At 44.3% G+C, this 16093-nt stretch overlaps 1 protein-coding gene across 1 annotated transcript; it reads right to left on the minus strand.

Moving 5' to 3' along the window:
- Nucleotides 1–126: 126 nt before the first annotated feature.
- On the minus strand, nt 127–15884 carry LOC111848654 (uncharacterized). The gene is made up of 13 exons (XM_072712789.1): nt 15683–15884; nt 14806–14922; nt 14627–14731; nt 14064–14335; nt 13705–13772; nt 13436–13626; nt 11343–13183; nt 8497–8563; nt 7783–7908; nt 2202–2473; nt 1905–1972; nt 1636–1826; nt 127–1315 (listed from the first exon to the last, which is right to left on the minus strand). Exons 1-13 carry the CDS (start codon nt 15696–15698, stop codon nt 432–434), a joined length of 4218 nt encoding a protein of 1405 aa, XP_072568890.1. The 5' UTR covers nt 15699–15884; the 3' UTR covers nt 127–431.
- Nucleotides 15885–16093: the final 209 nt, after the last annotated feature.

Genomic DNA, 16093 nt, shown 5'->3' on the forward strand with positions numbered 1-16093 from the left:
GTGGTTGGTTGAAGCCATTGATGAGGAAACCACTGATTTGGAGGGTCAACTGTACTTAGAAAAGCTTTTCATGCAAGTGAATGATGTCATTGATCAAATATCAGCTTATGAAACACTGACACGGAACAAAGTACTGGCCTTTGTATTTCAATAATCAAATACATCCTAGTGGGATTGGTGTTTTGCCACCTTTTTATGCAGACTCAAAATAAAACAAGCAAAGGAAGGAGGCATTTATGATGGTGGGAATGGGATTCAAATCACAGTGAGACTCCAGTTAAAAGCAAAATGCCTTTAAAATCCACATATGAACACAAAATTAAGGTTACTGAGAACTCCTGGCTTCAGCGAATGCATAAAAATGCCCTTGAAAGAGAACAGTAATAGAGCAGCATGCACACAGTTTACACAGAGCCATGTGCAGGTAATTGTCACGAGTGCATTTTCTGATGGTGTCGTCTTAGGTGTCCATTGCGGGCAAAGCTCTTATCGCACTGCGAGCAGCTGTACGGTCGCTCGCCCTTGTGCAGCAGCTGGTGAGCCCTGAGACTCTGTGGCCGGCTGAAGCTCTTGCCGCATTCGCCGCAGCGGCACGGCCTGAAGCCGGTGTGCTTCCGCTCGTGACGCTTCAGGTCCCCTGACTGGCGGAAGCTCTCTCCGCACTCGGTGCAGAGGAAGGGCTTCTCCCCTGTGTGAGTTCGCATGTGAACCTTCAACTGTTCGGAAAGCACGAAGCTCTTCCCGCACTGGCTGCAGCAGTATGGCTTCTCCCCGCTGTGAATGCGCTGATGCTGCCTGAGGCTGTGTGACCAGATGAAGCTCTTCCCACATTCAGTGCAAAGGTACTGTCTCTCTCCAGTGTGAATCTGCTGGTGTCTCTTTAAGGCTCCTGATTGGATAAAGCTCTTCCCACAGTCGGTACAAAGGTACAGGCCATCCCTCGCATGGCTCCGCTGGTGTCTTTTCAGCCCCGCTGACCAACAGAAGCTCTTCCCACATTCTGTGCACAGGTATGGTTTCTCTCTCGTGTGGCTCTGCTGGTGTCTCTTCAGGCCGACCGACTGATTGAAGCTCTGTCCACACTGCGTGCAGCAGAAAGGCCGCTGACCGGTGTGGCTGGATCGCTCGTGTCTTTTCAGGTTGCATGACAGCGTGAAGTTCTGGCCACACTCTGAGCAGCAGTGTGGTCCCTCTCCTGTCCGCGGGCGGACTTTAATGCTCTGAGGGTGGGATCGCTCCACGTGTTTGCTGAGGTAGAGTTGTGCCGTGAAGGAGAACCGGCACTGAGTGCAGGGGAAGGCCCTCGTGTTCCCAGCTGCGTTGGGGAGAGCAGGGGGATGAGGTAGACATATTTTAAAACGGCTTGTGTATATTGTGAGATTTGCTATCAGGAGTGATGTCACTTCCTGCAATCAGTAGGCATCATGATGGTGACGGATATTTCCCTCAAATTATCTAATACGACTGCCAAATCAAAATGTATTAGAGAGAAAATAATAAACCATGTGGAAAGAAAAACACAGAGAGAAATATCTATAGATAACAATTAAGGAGCAAAAATAAGTCACATATATTAATGACAATAAATATATATTTTAATTAGGAAATCACAATGAATATGACCCTGACAGTCACCTGCAGGATTGGACTTCCTGTCCCACAGGTAGTCCCACGTGATGCCCAGCTCCTTGGCGTACTCATCCTCATACCACAGCAAGAGCTCCTGGCCTGGCAGGATGGGCCGCAGGCAGCGGTACAGGACACGCCCCCGGTGCTGGAAGGCCACCAGGTTCTGCTCATCTTCGTTACGGGCACAGTTCACATACCTGTGACACGGAACGGCAGGAAACCCTTAAGTCTGAAGTGGGACGGAAACACCGAGAAAGCAAAGTAAAGACGGTTACCTCATCCAGTTGGAGTGAGTGTCCCGTGTGCCATCGATGTACTCAAAGTGATTCTTCTTCCTGCAAATCTAAGCAAAATTATGTCAGTGCTGCGTTAATTACACTTCCTTATTCAGCTGGATTCTAATGAGAGAAAAAATCTTATCTAAAAGACAACGTAATTAGATGTGCTGCTGCGTGTGTCTTCACACTGATAGAAGGTCTACTGCGGGTCGCACACTTGGCATGACCTTTGTCCTACTCAGGCAACATCTATGTGCTTCCAAAATGTTAAAAGTGATCCCGCAGATCACTCACCACCCACGAGTAGCCGCTCTCGATGGCCTCTTCCCTGCTGGTCACATCTCCTTCGTAAGGTCCAAAATGGGTCCCAGCAGGCACTGTCTGCCCCTGGTTAAACACGCCCAGGCCAGCCTCAGGGATAGTGGACCGTCCAACCATCAGTGCAGGAGGCAGTGTGAGTAGAGCCCGCTGAGGTACTCCCGTTGGAGTAGGAGAGTCGTGGATGAAGGGTGGGGGGGCGTGGGTCTCACACTGGTCGGTGTAAAAAGCCTGGCACATCTTGCAGTCTGAGAGAGGAAGGGCATGTGTAAGGGGCCATTGTTGGTGGTTGCTTCATAGTAGTTAATATTTCATATGGCTCCTACTCCACCTGACCTGGAAGATCTTCTGACAGAACTCAGATTTCAGACAAACGTTACTGAATATAAATGACAGAAACAGTAGTCAGTTTCTAAGTGAGTATTGGCTTCCACTGTACAGCTCAGAAAATGTTGAAGTGCACATATACCCACACCAGGGTGCACGTATACCCACAATTATTTCATACACCATGGGCAATCTAGAGATGCCAATCTACTGTATCTAGCTGCATGTCTTTGGCGCGCAGGAGGAAACCTGAGCGACACGGGGAGAACATGCCACTCCACACAACGGGAGCAGCGGCAGTATTACGAAACAGCCATAGTTAAACAACCCCTTCAAGATTTTCATGTCTTTAAAAACCTTTAACGATGATGCTGATCTGTTTAGTGGAAATGCTTAGCAGTGTGAACAGAGTAAGAGGAATCCCTTACTGAGAAATCTTACCCAATTTTCCTAACTATAGGAAAAATTTCTACCAAGCCTTCATAAACCTAATTCCACTACACCAGACTTTAAAGGCTGACTCTGGATTTTTTTGGTCCCCGTCGGATAGGATTTATAACTGGGTTTCACAGAATTTTTCCTTAAGAACCTAACAATTTACCCAAACCAACTTTATTTATGTCCTATATTATCTCATATAACGTGGTTAGAAACACTTTTTTTTTTTATTAGATGATTAGCAACTGGTAAGCTGGCGATAAATACGTACGAGTCAGCCTGATGCCGGAAAGGAGCACGACAATCACCTTTATTTGTAAGCTTGCATATTGCTGTAAAGGCCATAACATACATTTTAATTAGGCTCATGTCTGGAACGAGCTGACCCAGCTAAGCTCGGATATATGGTGGAAGCATGCAATGAAGTGAAAGAGGCCATTCATCCAATGTGACAGCTAAAGCTACCAGGTCTCTGCATTGACTTTATTGTCAGGTGGTTTAGGGGGGGGGGGGGCTGTGTGAAATCTCTGATATAAACAGAGCGTCCAAAACGGCAAGGGTGTCTTCCTAAGGCTGCTTTGCTTTGCGTGCTCTTCGGCCCTCAGAGCAGCCTGGGCTCACAGTGCCGAAAGTGCTTCACGGGGAGGTCGACTACGGGGCTTTTAGAAAGCTGAGCTGGCTGGTACTGGATCTCCTCTCCAAAAGCGTGTCCAGTATCAGCCCACAGATACTCAACTAGATCGAGGCTTGGTGTTTGGGCAGACCACTGCATTAAGCAGATTTCCTTATGCAGACGGATACGATGCTGCCGGGAAGTGATGCACCTGACAGACGACGGCAGGCACCTGCACGGCGGGTACATGCACACACACGCTGGGTACATACATGTGGATTTCTCCAGGCTCAGTCCTCCAGACACAAAACAGCAAGAACTGGGATTTCACAGTACAGGCAAAGGTTTTTCCAGTCCACCAGTGTCTAAGATTTTCATTCCATAGCTCACTGAAACCATTTTTTATTACAGTAGAGCTCTGCAAGCTTGTCAGCTGCCATGCCATACTTTAGAAGTTGTAAATTCCTAAAAGGCTTTTCCTGCACCAAAGCTGCACTGGATTGTCAGCTGCCTAACTGCAGGCCATATATTGATCAACCTCTGTTCACGTCTTTCTTCACTGAGCCACTGGCTGGTTGCCCTTTAGGTGCTGGAATATTCCAGATACACAAGGGATATCACTTGATCTTGGAAAAGCCAGCAGCACTGCAGTTCCATTCCAAGCTGCATAGATCATTTTTCTGGCCGCTCTCCCTCACATACACAGTCCACGTCTGAAATTCTCTCATGCCTTAAAAATCCTTATTTAACCTGTCTTCTCCCATTAATCGACAATGATTCGAGTGGATTTAACAAGTGAAATCAGTTACAGAGTGTTACACAACTCTCACATGGAATTATCTGATAATTTTCTTTCAAGGAAAAAGTGGATATCCTTACAGTTTTGTAAAGGAGACAAAATGAAAACAATTCCTATATCATTGATGTGCATCTATGTATATATTATATTAATAATTAATAATCAATAATATGTACCGATTGCCTGGGGTTAAGGGTCTTGTTTGAGGACCCAAAGGGTGCAAGCATTACAGAATTCAGCTGGTTATCAGTACTAACAGGTTATGGTACCATGTCATATAAAGCCTAATAAAAAGAGCTTACTGATTTTCCAAGGAAAAGAAAAATACATGAAGTAGGTTAATGGAGGCACTTAATTAGGTGGGGGCAACAATGGCAAAACCCGCTTATATGTTGTTATTTTACCGTTATGGTATCATGTAGGAATGGGAGGTAAGCAGTAAAGTCTAGCTGTTAATCTATCCCCTGGCGACCAAGTAACATTAGCAGTAACTTTCTGACACGACTCCAGTGTGCATACGAAACCGTAACACATTACTGTGTTTGAGAACAGCGGGGGGGATTTATCTGTCACATGTTGCTTTGAAACTGATAAATTAACAGGTTCTGTATGTGAAAGGGGGTCACAGAAGAGAACGGACTCTCTTCTCATTACAAACCCGCCAAGTTTGACAGTCACATACACACTTAGGCTGTGTGTTGTGCAGTTAGGCTGCTGTTGAGTTAATTACAGGACATGGGCAAACTGCTGAGGCCTTAAATTAGCAGCCGATAAAGGCAGTTAAACTGTCACAGAAAGATAACTAGCCTATGCTACCTACATTAAGACAAGGAACATGCCATCAATAAACTATAAAAAAAACTATGTAATACAATGGTGTGATGTCTGATGTGCACCCAGGCCAAACCTCGATGCAGAGGAAACACTGAGAGACTTTCATTTGAGCAGCCTTTGCTTGGTTATTATAGGAACTGTAAACTGCCGTTTAATTAGTAGTGCTGTAGTTCTCGAAACCGGTCTTGGTCTCGAGACCAATTTTTTGTGGGCTCGGTCTTGTCTTGGTCTCGGTCTCGAATCGATTTGGTCTCGGTCTTGTCTTGGTCTCGGACATAGCGGTCTCGATGGGATGGGGAAAAAAAAACAGAAAACATCCTCACAGAACAGTATCATTATTTATTATGCGCCTCAGTTCAAATTCAACCAGTCAGATGCATCTATTTTAAAAACGTTACATTGTATACATTTTCTCAACGGACACTGCCAGTGCTTCACAGTCCACACACATACACATCGCATCATAGCGAAGTCAGCAAAGAAATGTCCGAAAATGTCCACGAAGTCTATAGCATAGTTATAATTCAAATAAATTTGGAATTTTACATTCATTAGAAAGCACGGTCTTAGAAGTGCAAGTCAATCTGGAGGCTCATTCTCTTCAATTCAAAGCAAAGGATCATTACATAGCCGTATTCATAGCTGGCCCAAAGGCCTCTGTCCCTGGTATAAGACACTTAATATGAACATCTTTCTGGTACATCCCATCTCTTTCCCTTGACGAGGTCTGATAAAATGGTTATAGGAGAGGATTGCTGAGAATATTATTTTCCATCAGGCCTCGCAACTATGACAAATCTGGGAGATTTTAAATGAGAGACATATGGACAATATAATTGAAAAGATAACATGAATTTGATTTAACGAGTAATGACATTTTACAGAAATGCCTTTTTTCTCTACAGTAGGTCTGAGTAATGTGATGTTGATTCTAGTCCTAGTCTGTTTTCGGTCTTGGTCTTTGGTTTCGCCTTAGTGTGTCTTGCTCGTGGTCTTGGTCTTGGCAGTGTCTTGGTCTTGACACCCTCCGGTCTCGGCAATGTCTTGGTCTCGGTTTAGGCAGTCTTGACTACAACACTATTAATAAGTTGAAATTTCATGCTAATGATGAATTATTCCCATAATATAAAGTATCGGGGAAAACTGCAGACTCTACACTTTGATGCACAGAATGCTGTTGTGTTTTGGGAAAACAGCAGATATATTTCATTTCTGCTGATTCACTTTAGGAGTCCATACTGACTATTTCAGTTTCTTTATTCTAACAAGTATGAATGTCAATAGGGATGAGCCGAAACAATATTATTAAGCTAGTAAATACAGGTGAAAAACGTATGCCAAAAAGACTTAAATTGGGCTACTACAAACATACCTAACGTACTTTTCCACCTCGTTTGTACATCTTGTTTATAGCGTTTTTGAGGCATTTGCAGTTCAACTTGAATACCTTCCAAGAGCGTATACGCAAGTGGCGAATGCTTAAAATGCCCCACAATTATTTTTCCCATACAATTCTGTCACATACCCCTCGTGTATCACAAGCTCTAGCGAGTGCGCAAAACAGCCCAAGCTAGCGACTCCCAAAATCATTCATCGCTTTTTTCATATTACTCGCGTTGTCGTGCGTGCGCTTTGTTTATTGGGATTTTCGACTAAACGCTACTGCCACCCCACAAAACTTTGTTTTTTACAAAGATTGCAAATCGCTGTGCTGTTAAACACGTAAAATACTCCCAGATCGTCTCCTTATCGGATGTTCTTACGCTCCCCGCACTGCAAAGCGTATGCGCATGACATCACAGCAGGCGGAGTCACTGCGCTCACCCACTAAGCGGCAGCGTTAGCATTCGATTTGAATGCCGCAAAAGCACATCTAAAATGGAAACGAGATGTCATGCAATCGATTATATGAATAGATTAAACAAGAAATAGGAGCTGTCTTTTTAGACACCGCCAAAAACTAAATAAGTAAGTATAGGACATGGATCGGTCACGTACGGCCGATACCCGATCCGTCAAATAGGTCTGGATCGGCACCGATACCGATCCGAATATCAAATTGGTGCATCTCTAAATGTCAACATACTCAGAAGCCCAATATTTCAAAATTATAGGTGAACTTTACTAGCCAAAGGCAGAATTACAGGTCACTAATGAAGCTTATTTTAACTTTTAAAATCTGTTTCCATTTCGGAGATCCTCTTTCTCGACAAGGCTCACTTCAGGACATCCAGGGAGAATACCCTTATCTTTTGGACACTCCTTTGTCAACCCTGACGCCAACACGAGATCAATACCCAGAAATATGCACCTGAAAAGAAACCTAATTTTCATTACCTTTAATGCACCGTAATTAAGAGGCATGGCATAAGGAATCTCCTCATAAACTCATTTTATGAGTTACTATCCTTTCAGTACCATATTACCTGCTATCCATTTCAAAGAACCACGAGTTAGGCAACAAGAGGTAAACCTGGTTAACTAGCCACGCAGAAAGGTGTGTTGGGAAGGCAAAACCCACAATGTAAGAGGGCAACCATACACACCGGCCATGGCTTTGTCAGGGTTCCATTCGTCATCCGAAGTGCCATTCTCCTCAGGAGAAGGATCACCTTCCACCTCCTCCGCAGCCCCGTCCGGGGGCTTACACGAGTCCGGCGTGGGCTTCTGACCTTAAATCGCGGACACAGGCACCATGCATGCAGTCAGTCTCACTGCATCGGCATTTAGCATATTCACATTTTCCTTGGAATATTTAGAATTTCATCATACTACGAGAGATTTTTATCGGACTGGCACTCTCAGCTTTTGCACAATTAAAAAAAAAAAACCTTGCACCCAGGAATGAAACAAACATAATGATCGACAATGTATTTGATGTCGGGGAAGCAAATCTGAATTTTACTGAATAATTTGGAGGTCAAATTTAATGACAACACTTAGAGACCTTGCTGGTTGTATTTTTATGCATACTTCTACAACAGACATTTCAAGGAAATTGAAAGAAAGCATGCAGTAGCGGACAAAAAGAAAAAAACATTTCAACAAAGTATCACAAATGAGTTAAAACACGTGACATCTAACACCAACCAGGAATACGAATTTTACAGTTATTTAGATTACCTTGTAATGCACATTTCTGCATTTTATCATTTTTATTCCCGTTTTTAATGGAAGCTTTAATGTAATTTTACAGCTGAGAAAATAGAAAAAACATGTAAGGAACAAAACTTCTAAAGCAGTTCAACTACCAACATCACCATCATCGTCATCATCATCATCATTCACACTGTTCTGCCACTGGTATTTCAACCAGGAGTTGTCTGACTGTGAGAGAGCAGATAAACCGAAAACAGTACCGACCTGCAGGGCCTCCTCCTTTGTCACTGCAGGTCGTGGGGGCTTTAATAAGCCGAGGCACAAGTGGTCTCCGTCTCATCGTACCTTTTAAGACCGTCCCAAAACCAGATCACCTCCGTATACACATGTGTTCGAGCTTCACGTGTTCGTTCAAAGCACCGGGATAAGTCAACTATGTTTTAGTTATCGCATCCAAGATAAGAAACAAGATCGCAAGTTTCTATACTGTCCCGCCCCATGTGGGGTAGCAAACCATAGTTTCCCATTGGACGGGAACGCCGAGTCGCGTATGTTTGTTCGCCATACATTCCTCAAACATAACGGTGCGTTAAGCTTATCGCCACCTACTGGTTCGGAGGACAAGAATCCTCCAGTAAGGCTGGTACATATTCTGTATTTCACAAAACATAGACACGAGATTATGTCATGAGCAGAAATTAAAATAATAATCGTAAGAAATTCAACAACATGAACCTCTGCTTTATATCATTAACTTGCTGAAAGATACCTACAAAACAGTAACCAGCTGGGTTGTTATACATATGTAACAGATTTTATCAAAGAATTGTCATTACATAAATTCTTATTTAAAAGCAAACTGAAACATTAATAGTGACAGAAATATTGTCCTGCAGCTGCAAATAAGAGCAATGACTAAAATACGGTGTGAATGAGTGTAAAATAATTATCTGATTAGGCCAAATTGGTGACAAAAATCAAACAGCCCCAGAAAATGAACATCTGCACAGAAGCAAAGGTATAATTGGAACCTGGGTATGAAAACCTACATCTGTGGCAGTGGTGAAAAAACAGACTAAAAGTAAAGGATGCAGAATTTAGAAGAACTACAGAGTAAATATGTGAAATGCAATAACCAAACAAATAAATGCATCGCTTTGCATACATATATACACACCTAATTTATATAATATGTATACCCTAATTTATCAAAACTAAAAAGAAAGCAGGGAGAAAGGTTCATGGGCGAAGGTGAAGAACAAGTGATGAGGGAGGCAGAGCACAAGGGGGTGATATGTAACTGGAAGATGTACAGGACGGTGAAAAGAAAATACAGAAGATGTGTAATAATGGCAAAAGTACTAGTTAGGGGATCAGCATTTGACTACCAGTATATTAAAAATACTGGATTTATATGTGATTCAGTGAAGCTCTAGTGATGCCCCTTCTGGTCTCAGGCCCAACTATTAAAGACAAAATGGAAAACGACAACTATGAAATGAAAAGAGATGGAGAAGGTGTAGCAAAGTGACATGTCAGTGAATGAAGCAAATGGAAATGCAGAAATACAGATGCAAAGATTCCAGAACTCCTCATTCCTGACTACTGCTATTTATAACAGGGACGGGAATATTCATCTCTATTAATAAATCCATGTATACTTTGTATGCCCCCAAGGTAGGAGAAAGGCTGAATAAGGAACAGGAACAGTGGATTAAAAGGTACAGGGTAGATGATTGAAGGAAAGACAGGAGGGCAAAAGAAGTTTCCAAACATCCTGAAAGATCCCCAAGAACTATTACACCATAGACCAGAGAGAGGGCCATGGAATGAGGATGGTAAAGGTAGCATCTCCATATGATCAGTAAAATCGAAGAAACACCAAAGTGCTAGAGCTACGAAGACAGAAGAAAGGAAAGGGCCAGGCCACAAGTGGATGGAGAGGGAGGGTGTGCTAGCAGATACAGGTACAGCAGACAGCTCCAGAAACATGTGGGGAAGTGGGAGATGGACTAAGGCCACAGACGGAAAGATAAAGAGCTTCCAGAATAACATCAGATGGAGGAAAGGGGCATAAACAGACCCAAGGGGCATAAAGATGGAGAAAACAAACCAAGAGAGCAGAAGGGTAGAGACTGACGAACAGAGAAGAGAACATCTCCTGGCCTTCCTGGGTGGACCCCTCCACACAACCATAGCAAAGTTTTGGTATGTGTAACTTTCAAATAATTACACACTGATTCATACAAAAAAAAAAAAAAAAGCAGACCCAAACACCTGCCTAATCCAACCAAAACACTAATACCAGCCATTGTGAAGTTCTTTTTTCCAGAAAGCAAGAAGAAATAAAGTGAAATACAAGTGTTGGATTAATTAACATTTTAATGTTTAAATCCCAACATCAGCTAAACAACATCTTATCCATTTTGTTTCCTTAGATAAAATCCCTAAGAGGATTTAGTGGATTGTTAGTTCATGGTAATGACAATAAAGGAACACCATGTAATACTTTAAAGAGTTTAACAGTAATCTGTCCCGTACATTTCACCACCCCTATCACACACCATAGTTGGGCATGCAAAACATCATACCGAATAAAGATCTCAACACTTTACCAGCCAAATGACAGTGATGTTGTGAATGCTACGCAAGACAGTGCCTGCTATCCGACCTGTTCAGCTCTTCTGATAAAGATAACTTGTGTCATGTAAGGAAACCTGCATGAATTTATTCAAAGTCTTTGATGTAAACTTTCCTTGGATGCGATATTACCTGTAGTATTGTAGAGGTGGAAAGTTCAGGTTCAGAAAGTACAAATCCAGACAAAGACTTTATACTCAACTGACTGGTTGAAATGAAGAGTCGCGTTCACAGGGTACTCAAATGGTTGGTTGAAACAAAACCTTTTTGTACTTTTCGGAATCTGAACTTTCCACCTGTGCAGTATTGCCAAGAGAATGTGAGGCACACACGTTTTAGCCTTAAGTCCAAAGTGTCTGGCAACTCATGAGTGCATTTTGTGATGGTGCCTTCTCAGGTGCCAGCTCCGAGCAAAACTCTTGTTACACTGGGTACAACAGTACAGTTTCTCGCCCTTGTGCAGCAGCTGGTGAGCCCTGAGACTTTGCGGCCGGCTGAAGCTCTTGCCGCATTCGCTGCAGCGGCACGGCCTGAAGCCGGTGTGCTTCCGCTCGTGACGTTTCAGGTCCCCCGACTGCCGGAACCGCTCTCCGCAAACTGTGCAGAGAAAGGGTTTCTCTCCCGTGTGTATCCGCTTGTGGACGTTCAGCTGCCCCGAATGGACGAAGCTCTTGCCGCACTCGGAGCAGGTGAATGGCTTCTCTCCGGTATGAATGCGCTGATGCTGCCTGAGGCTGTAAGACCAGGTGAAACACTTGCCACAGTCGGTGCACAGGAACAGCCGGTCTCCCGACTGAGCGCATTTGTGCAACCTCAGCGTTTTCAAGCAAGTGAAGGTCTTCTGACACTGCCTGCAGGATAGCTGTCCGGAATCCTCCTGGGCTTCGTTGGCCAATCCAGACTCCAGAAGCTTCAAGTGCTCCTCTGGGTGATACCGCTTCAAGTGTTTGTGAAGGTAGTGTTCCGCAGTGAAGGAGAAGGCACACTGGGGACACGGAAAGACCCGAGAGGCCACTTCGGTGCTCTCCAGGCGCGGCGTTAGTCCCACATGGGTCTGCTGGTGCCGCTTGAGGCCGGCCGACTGGCTGAAGAACTTGCCGCATTGTGTGCAGAAGTAGGGCTTCTCCTGTGTATGAATGGTGCGCTCGTGCCTCCGGAGGTTGCACGACCGGGTGAAACACTTGCCGCACTGGGGGCAGCAGTAGGGTCCATCTCCGCTTGGGGTGCACTGGTGGGCTTCCAAGCTTCCCTTGTCACCAAAACTGCCACAGCATTTATGGCAGCAGTATGATCCCTCTTGTTCTGCGGTGCACTGGTGAGTTTTAAGGCTTTCAGAGTCGCCAAAACTGCTCCAACACAAAGCGCAGCCATACTGCGGCGTCTCTGGCTCAGTCTGCTGACCTTTTGGGTTTACGGCCGCTACTAACCGCTTGACACCTTTCCCCCTCCGAGCCCTACCTGAGATGGAGGCCTGCAGGCTTGGGCCATGATGCAAATTGGATGCAGAGCCATCGGAGCGAGCCGGTCCAGACACAGGCAGGTCAACATGCTCCTCAGGGTGATGCCTCCTGACGTGTTTGTGAAGCTTCTGCTCCGAAGTGAAGCAGAATGTGCACCACAAGCAGGGGAAAACCTGTGAGGAACCCCCCGTGCTCTTCTGTACCAGTCTCCCCCCTTCATGAACCTGCTGGTGTCTCTTGAGGCCTGCTGATTGGCCAAAACACTTGCCACAGTGTGTGCAGCAGTATGGCTTCTCTTTCGAGTGGATGGTGCGCTCGTGACGCTTAAGGTGGCAGGATTGTGCGAAGCTCTTTCCACAGAGTGGGCAGGGGTACGGCCCCTCTCCTGTTCGCGTACATTGGTGTCCCCTGAGGCCGTCTGGACTTGCAGAACTTCTCCCACATTGTGCACAACAGTACAGCCCAACGTCATCTGCATTTCGGCCAGGTTTGATTTTAACTGGGGTCCCTTCGTGGCTTAAGTGCTCCCTATTATTAGTGCATAAGTGAGAAGGAGGGGGTGGAGCCAGCTGGTCCTCATCACTAGTAGGAGGCGGAGCCACAGGACTGAGCTCTGCAGAATGTAGGAGCTTGGCGCTCTCTGCAGAGTGAGACCGTCTGATGTGTTTGTGGAGGTATATTTCAGCGCTAAATGAGAACCGACAGTGAGGACAGGGGAAGACGGGTGACCTTGGCTCTGCAGACCTCTCTGGGGAAAAGAATAACACACATGCAGGCCTGTTGGTTAATATAAAAGAGCCAATGACGGACAGACAGATCCAAATGTTCACACCCAAATATTTGCTCCCAAGCTTGTGTGCCACAGTCTTGCCAACTCCTTTCTCCCTTCAAAGTCTCTATGCCTGTTAACTTTGCCACTGCATTACAACAAAACATGTTACAAGGAAACAACATGCTGCTGAAAGTACATAAGGAATGTAAAGGCTCAAAGGCTCGTCACCTGCAGGATTGGACTTCCTGTCCCACAGGTAGTCCCACGTGATGCCCAGCTCCTTGGCGTACTCATCCTCATACCACAGCAAGAGCTCCTGGCCTGGCAGGATGGGCCGCAGGCAGCGGTACAGGACACGCCCCCGGTGCTGGAAGGCCACCAGGTTCTGCTCATCTTCGTTACGGGCACAGTTCACATACCTGTGACACGGAACGGCAGGAAACCCTTAAGTCTGAAGTGGGACAGAAACACTGAGAAAGCAAAGTAAAGACGGTTACCTCATCCAGTTGGAGTGAGTGTCCCGTGTGCCATCGATGTACTCAAAGTGATTCTTCTTCCTGCAAATCTAAGCAAAAGTTATTTGCTTAGATTTGCAGTGTTGCTTTTTGCACAAAACACATAGATTTTTTTTGCACCATTTTAAAATGCAATTTTTGTTTTAATAAATATACAGCTGAATCTCTATCCTCTACAATGGCAGTATGTACAATTGGTGATATTACACAACATTAATTTCTAATTTATCATTTATCATTATTGCATTACCACTACATTTATCGCACATCCCCAATTTCTCCCATATTGTGCAGCCCTAAATAAAAAAAATTAAAATAATTTCTAAAATACACTGACTCACCACCCACGAGTAGCCGCTCTCGATGGCCTCTTCCCTGCTGGTCACATCTCCTTCGTAAGGTCCAAAATGGGTCCCAGCAGGCACTGTCTGCCCCTGGTTAAACACGCCCAGGCCAGCCTCAGGCATAGTGGACCGTCCAATTACTAGGCCAAGAGGTAGTGTGAGTAGGGCCCGTTGAGGTACTCCCATTGGAGTAGGAGAGTCGTGGATGAAGGAGAGAGGGCCGTGGGTCTCACACTGGTTGGTGTAGAAGGACCGGCATTCTGCACAATCTGGTAGAGGAGAACGGCCACATGAGATTAAACACTAGAAGATACTAACCAATCAGACTATGTATGGAACTGGTAACTTTTGGCAAACACATGGCCTGAAATTAAGGAGACGCTTGGGGAGCATAACATGTAACCATTATGGTGCTTCAGAAGTATACTGTCATAACTCACACATAAGCCGCAAATGGTACGGCACAATTTACTAACCAGCTAAAAAGATCTAGAGTGTTGTTACTCAAAGTTGCATGGGTGGTAGGGAGTGGCAGTGAAATCATTCAGAGAATTACTCACAAATCTGATCATCTTCACATTCTTCTGATTCCTCTTCCTCACAATGATCAACAAGCTGACTTGCATTACATTTGAAATGGGCTGTACTTTCCTCTCCAGACAGCGCTGTGAAGAAACACACATAAGCAGGCATTCTCTGCACATACATGCCATAGCATAATAATAGACAAATCACACACCCGTCAGTGGTCTGTCAGCAGACAGGCACCTCTCATCCTTGGTGCCGCTCTCCTCTGCCTCTGCCTCCACCTCCACCTCCCCCTGGCCCATGAGTGTGGCTGGAATACATTCAGGGCCTGATAGAACAGCCAGACAACATCCATTTTTCCATCAGACAAAATACATCTTCAGTTTCAGCAATACCAAAACACACAACTACCATTACCATCTGTTGTTCTCCATCCCAGAGCTTTTCTATTGAAGGTAGGATGGCCAAAGAAAGATTTTTTTAAGTCATACTGAGTTACAGTTTAAACCAAAAACATATTATCCACACTGATGATGTTTTTTTTTTTTGTTGGGGCGGTTGTTTTTGGGTAAGGAACACATCTTTATAACCTTTTTTATTTTTATGGTAGGACAGCTTAATTAAGATGCAACATTCAAATAGATAAATATTATAATATGGAGTAAAGGTTACATTTGAACAACACTGGCTTGGATCATTTCTCAGGGAAACTGACGTGCACCAATATAGTTTATGAAGTTCACAGGAGGCTATTTTTAAACAAACAAATCGTAAAAGGCCTTTAATTTTGAGAAAAGATAACTTTATAAATATACATTCAAAACAAAAACATAACTGGACCGTGTTTAAAATACTTATATTGTTTAACGGGAAGCTCAAAAAACTTGTCAACTATAAATGCAGTCGGGCCCATTCATTTCTGAAGTACAACTAGACCGGAAAAGCTACGTCTCCGTGTTTCTTGACACACAGCAATGTTAACACTTCGTAAAGGGCAATTTCTACGTAACCAGTTACAAACGCCTTACAGCAAGAAACATAGCGGAGAACTTACAGCATGGAAGCATAAAACTAAGCTAACTACTAACCTGGGTTACCTGGCATTGAGAATCTCCCCGAAAAGATCGACCGAAATATATACGCGCCGTAATGTATTTATTATTATTTCTTTATTTATTTGCAAACTTCCGTTTCTGGGTTTTGTTAAATCAACGACTCATAATAAATTTACAGCAAACTAAATATACTACTAGCTGGACGCCGCCATCTTAGCCTTCTTCTTCGTGGATAACGTGCATTGCGCTTATATCGTTTGGCGGTTATTCACCACCTATCGAATATCATGGGAACTGCAGTGAAACCATACAAAGGCACGCTATAGGAAGACCGTGGTCCAGCACGCTGTTTGATAAGTTTTAACAAAAGACAAATTTACGGGAAATAAACTATAGCCGTACGGAGCTTATTATCTACCAAATGAGTGTGACAAATAAGTTGGT

Source organism: Paramormyrops kingsleyae, chromosome 5, assembly GCF_048594095.1.
Source record: "Paramormyrops kingsleyae isolate MSU_618 chromosome 5, PKINGS_0.4, whole genome shotgun sequence".
NCBI lineage: Eukaryota > Metazoa > Chordata > Actinopteri > Osteoglossiformes > Mormyridae > Paramormyrops > Paramormyrops kingsleyae.

Bases quoted from the DNA above. Each gene is read 5' to 3' on its own strand.
- LOC111848654 (XM_072712789.1), bottom strand. The intron at 14,732-14,805 runs GTGTGTGATTTG...GTTTCTTCACAG, and splicing joins TGCTGACAGACCACTGACGG to CGCTGTCTGGAGAGGAAAGT. The intron at 13,184-13,435 runs GTGACGAGCCTT...TCTTTTCCCCAG, and splicing joins CAGGAAGTCCAATCCTGCAG to AGAGGTCTGCAGAGCCAAGG.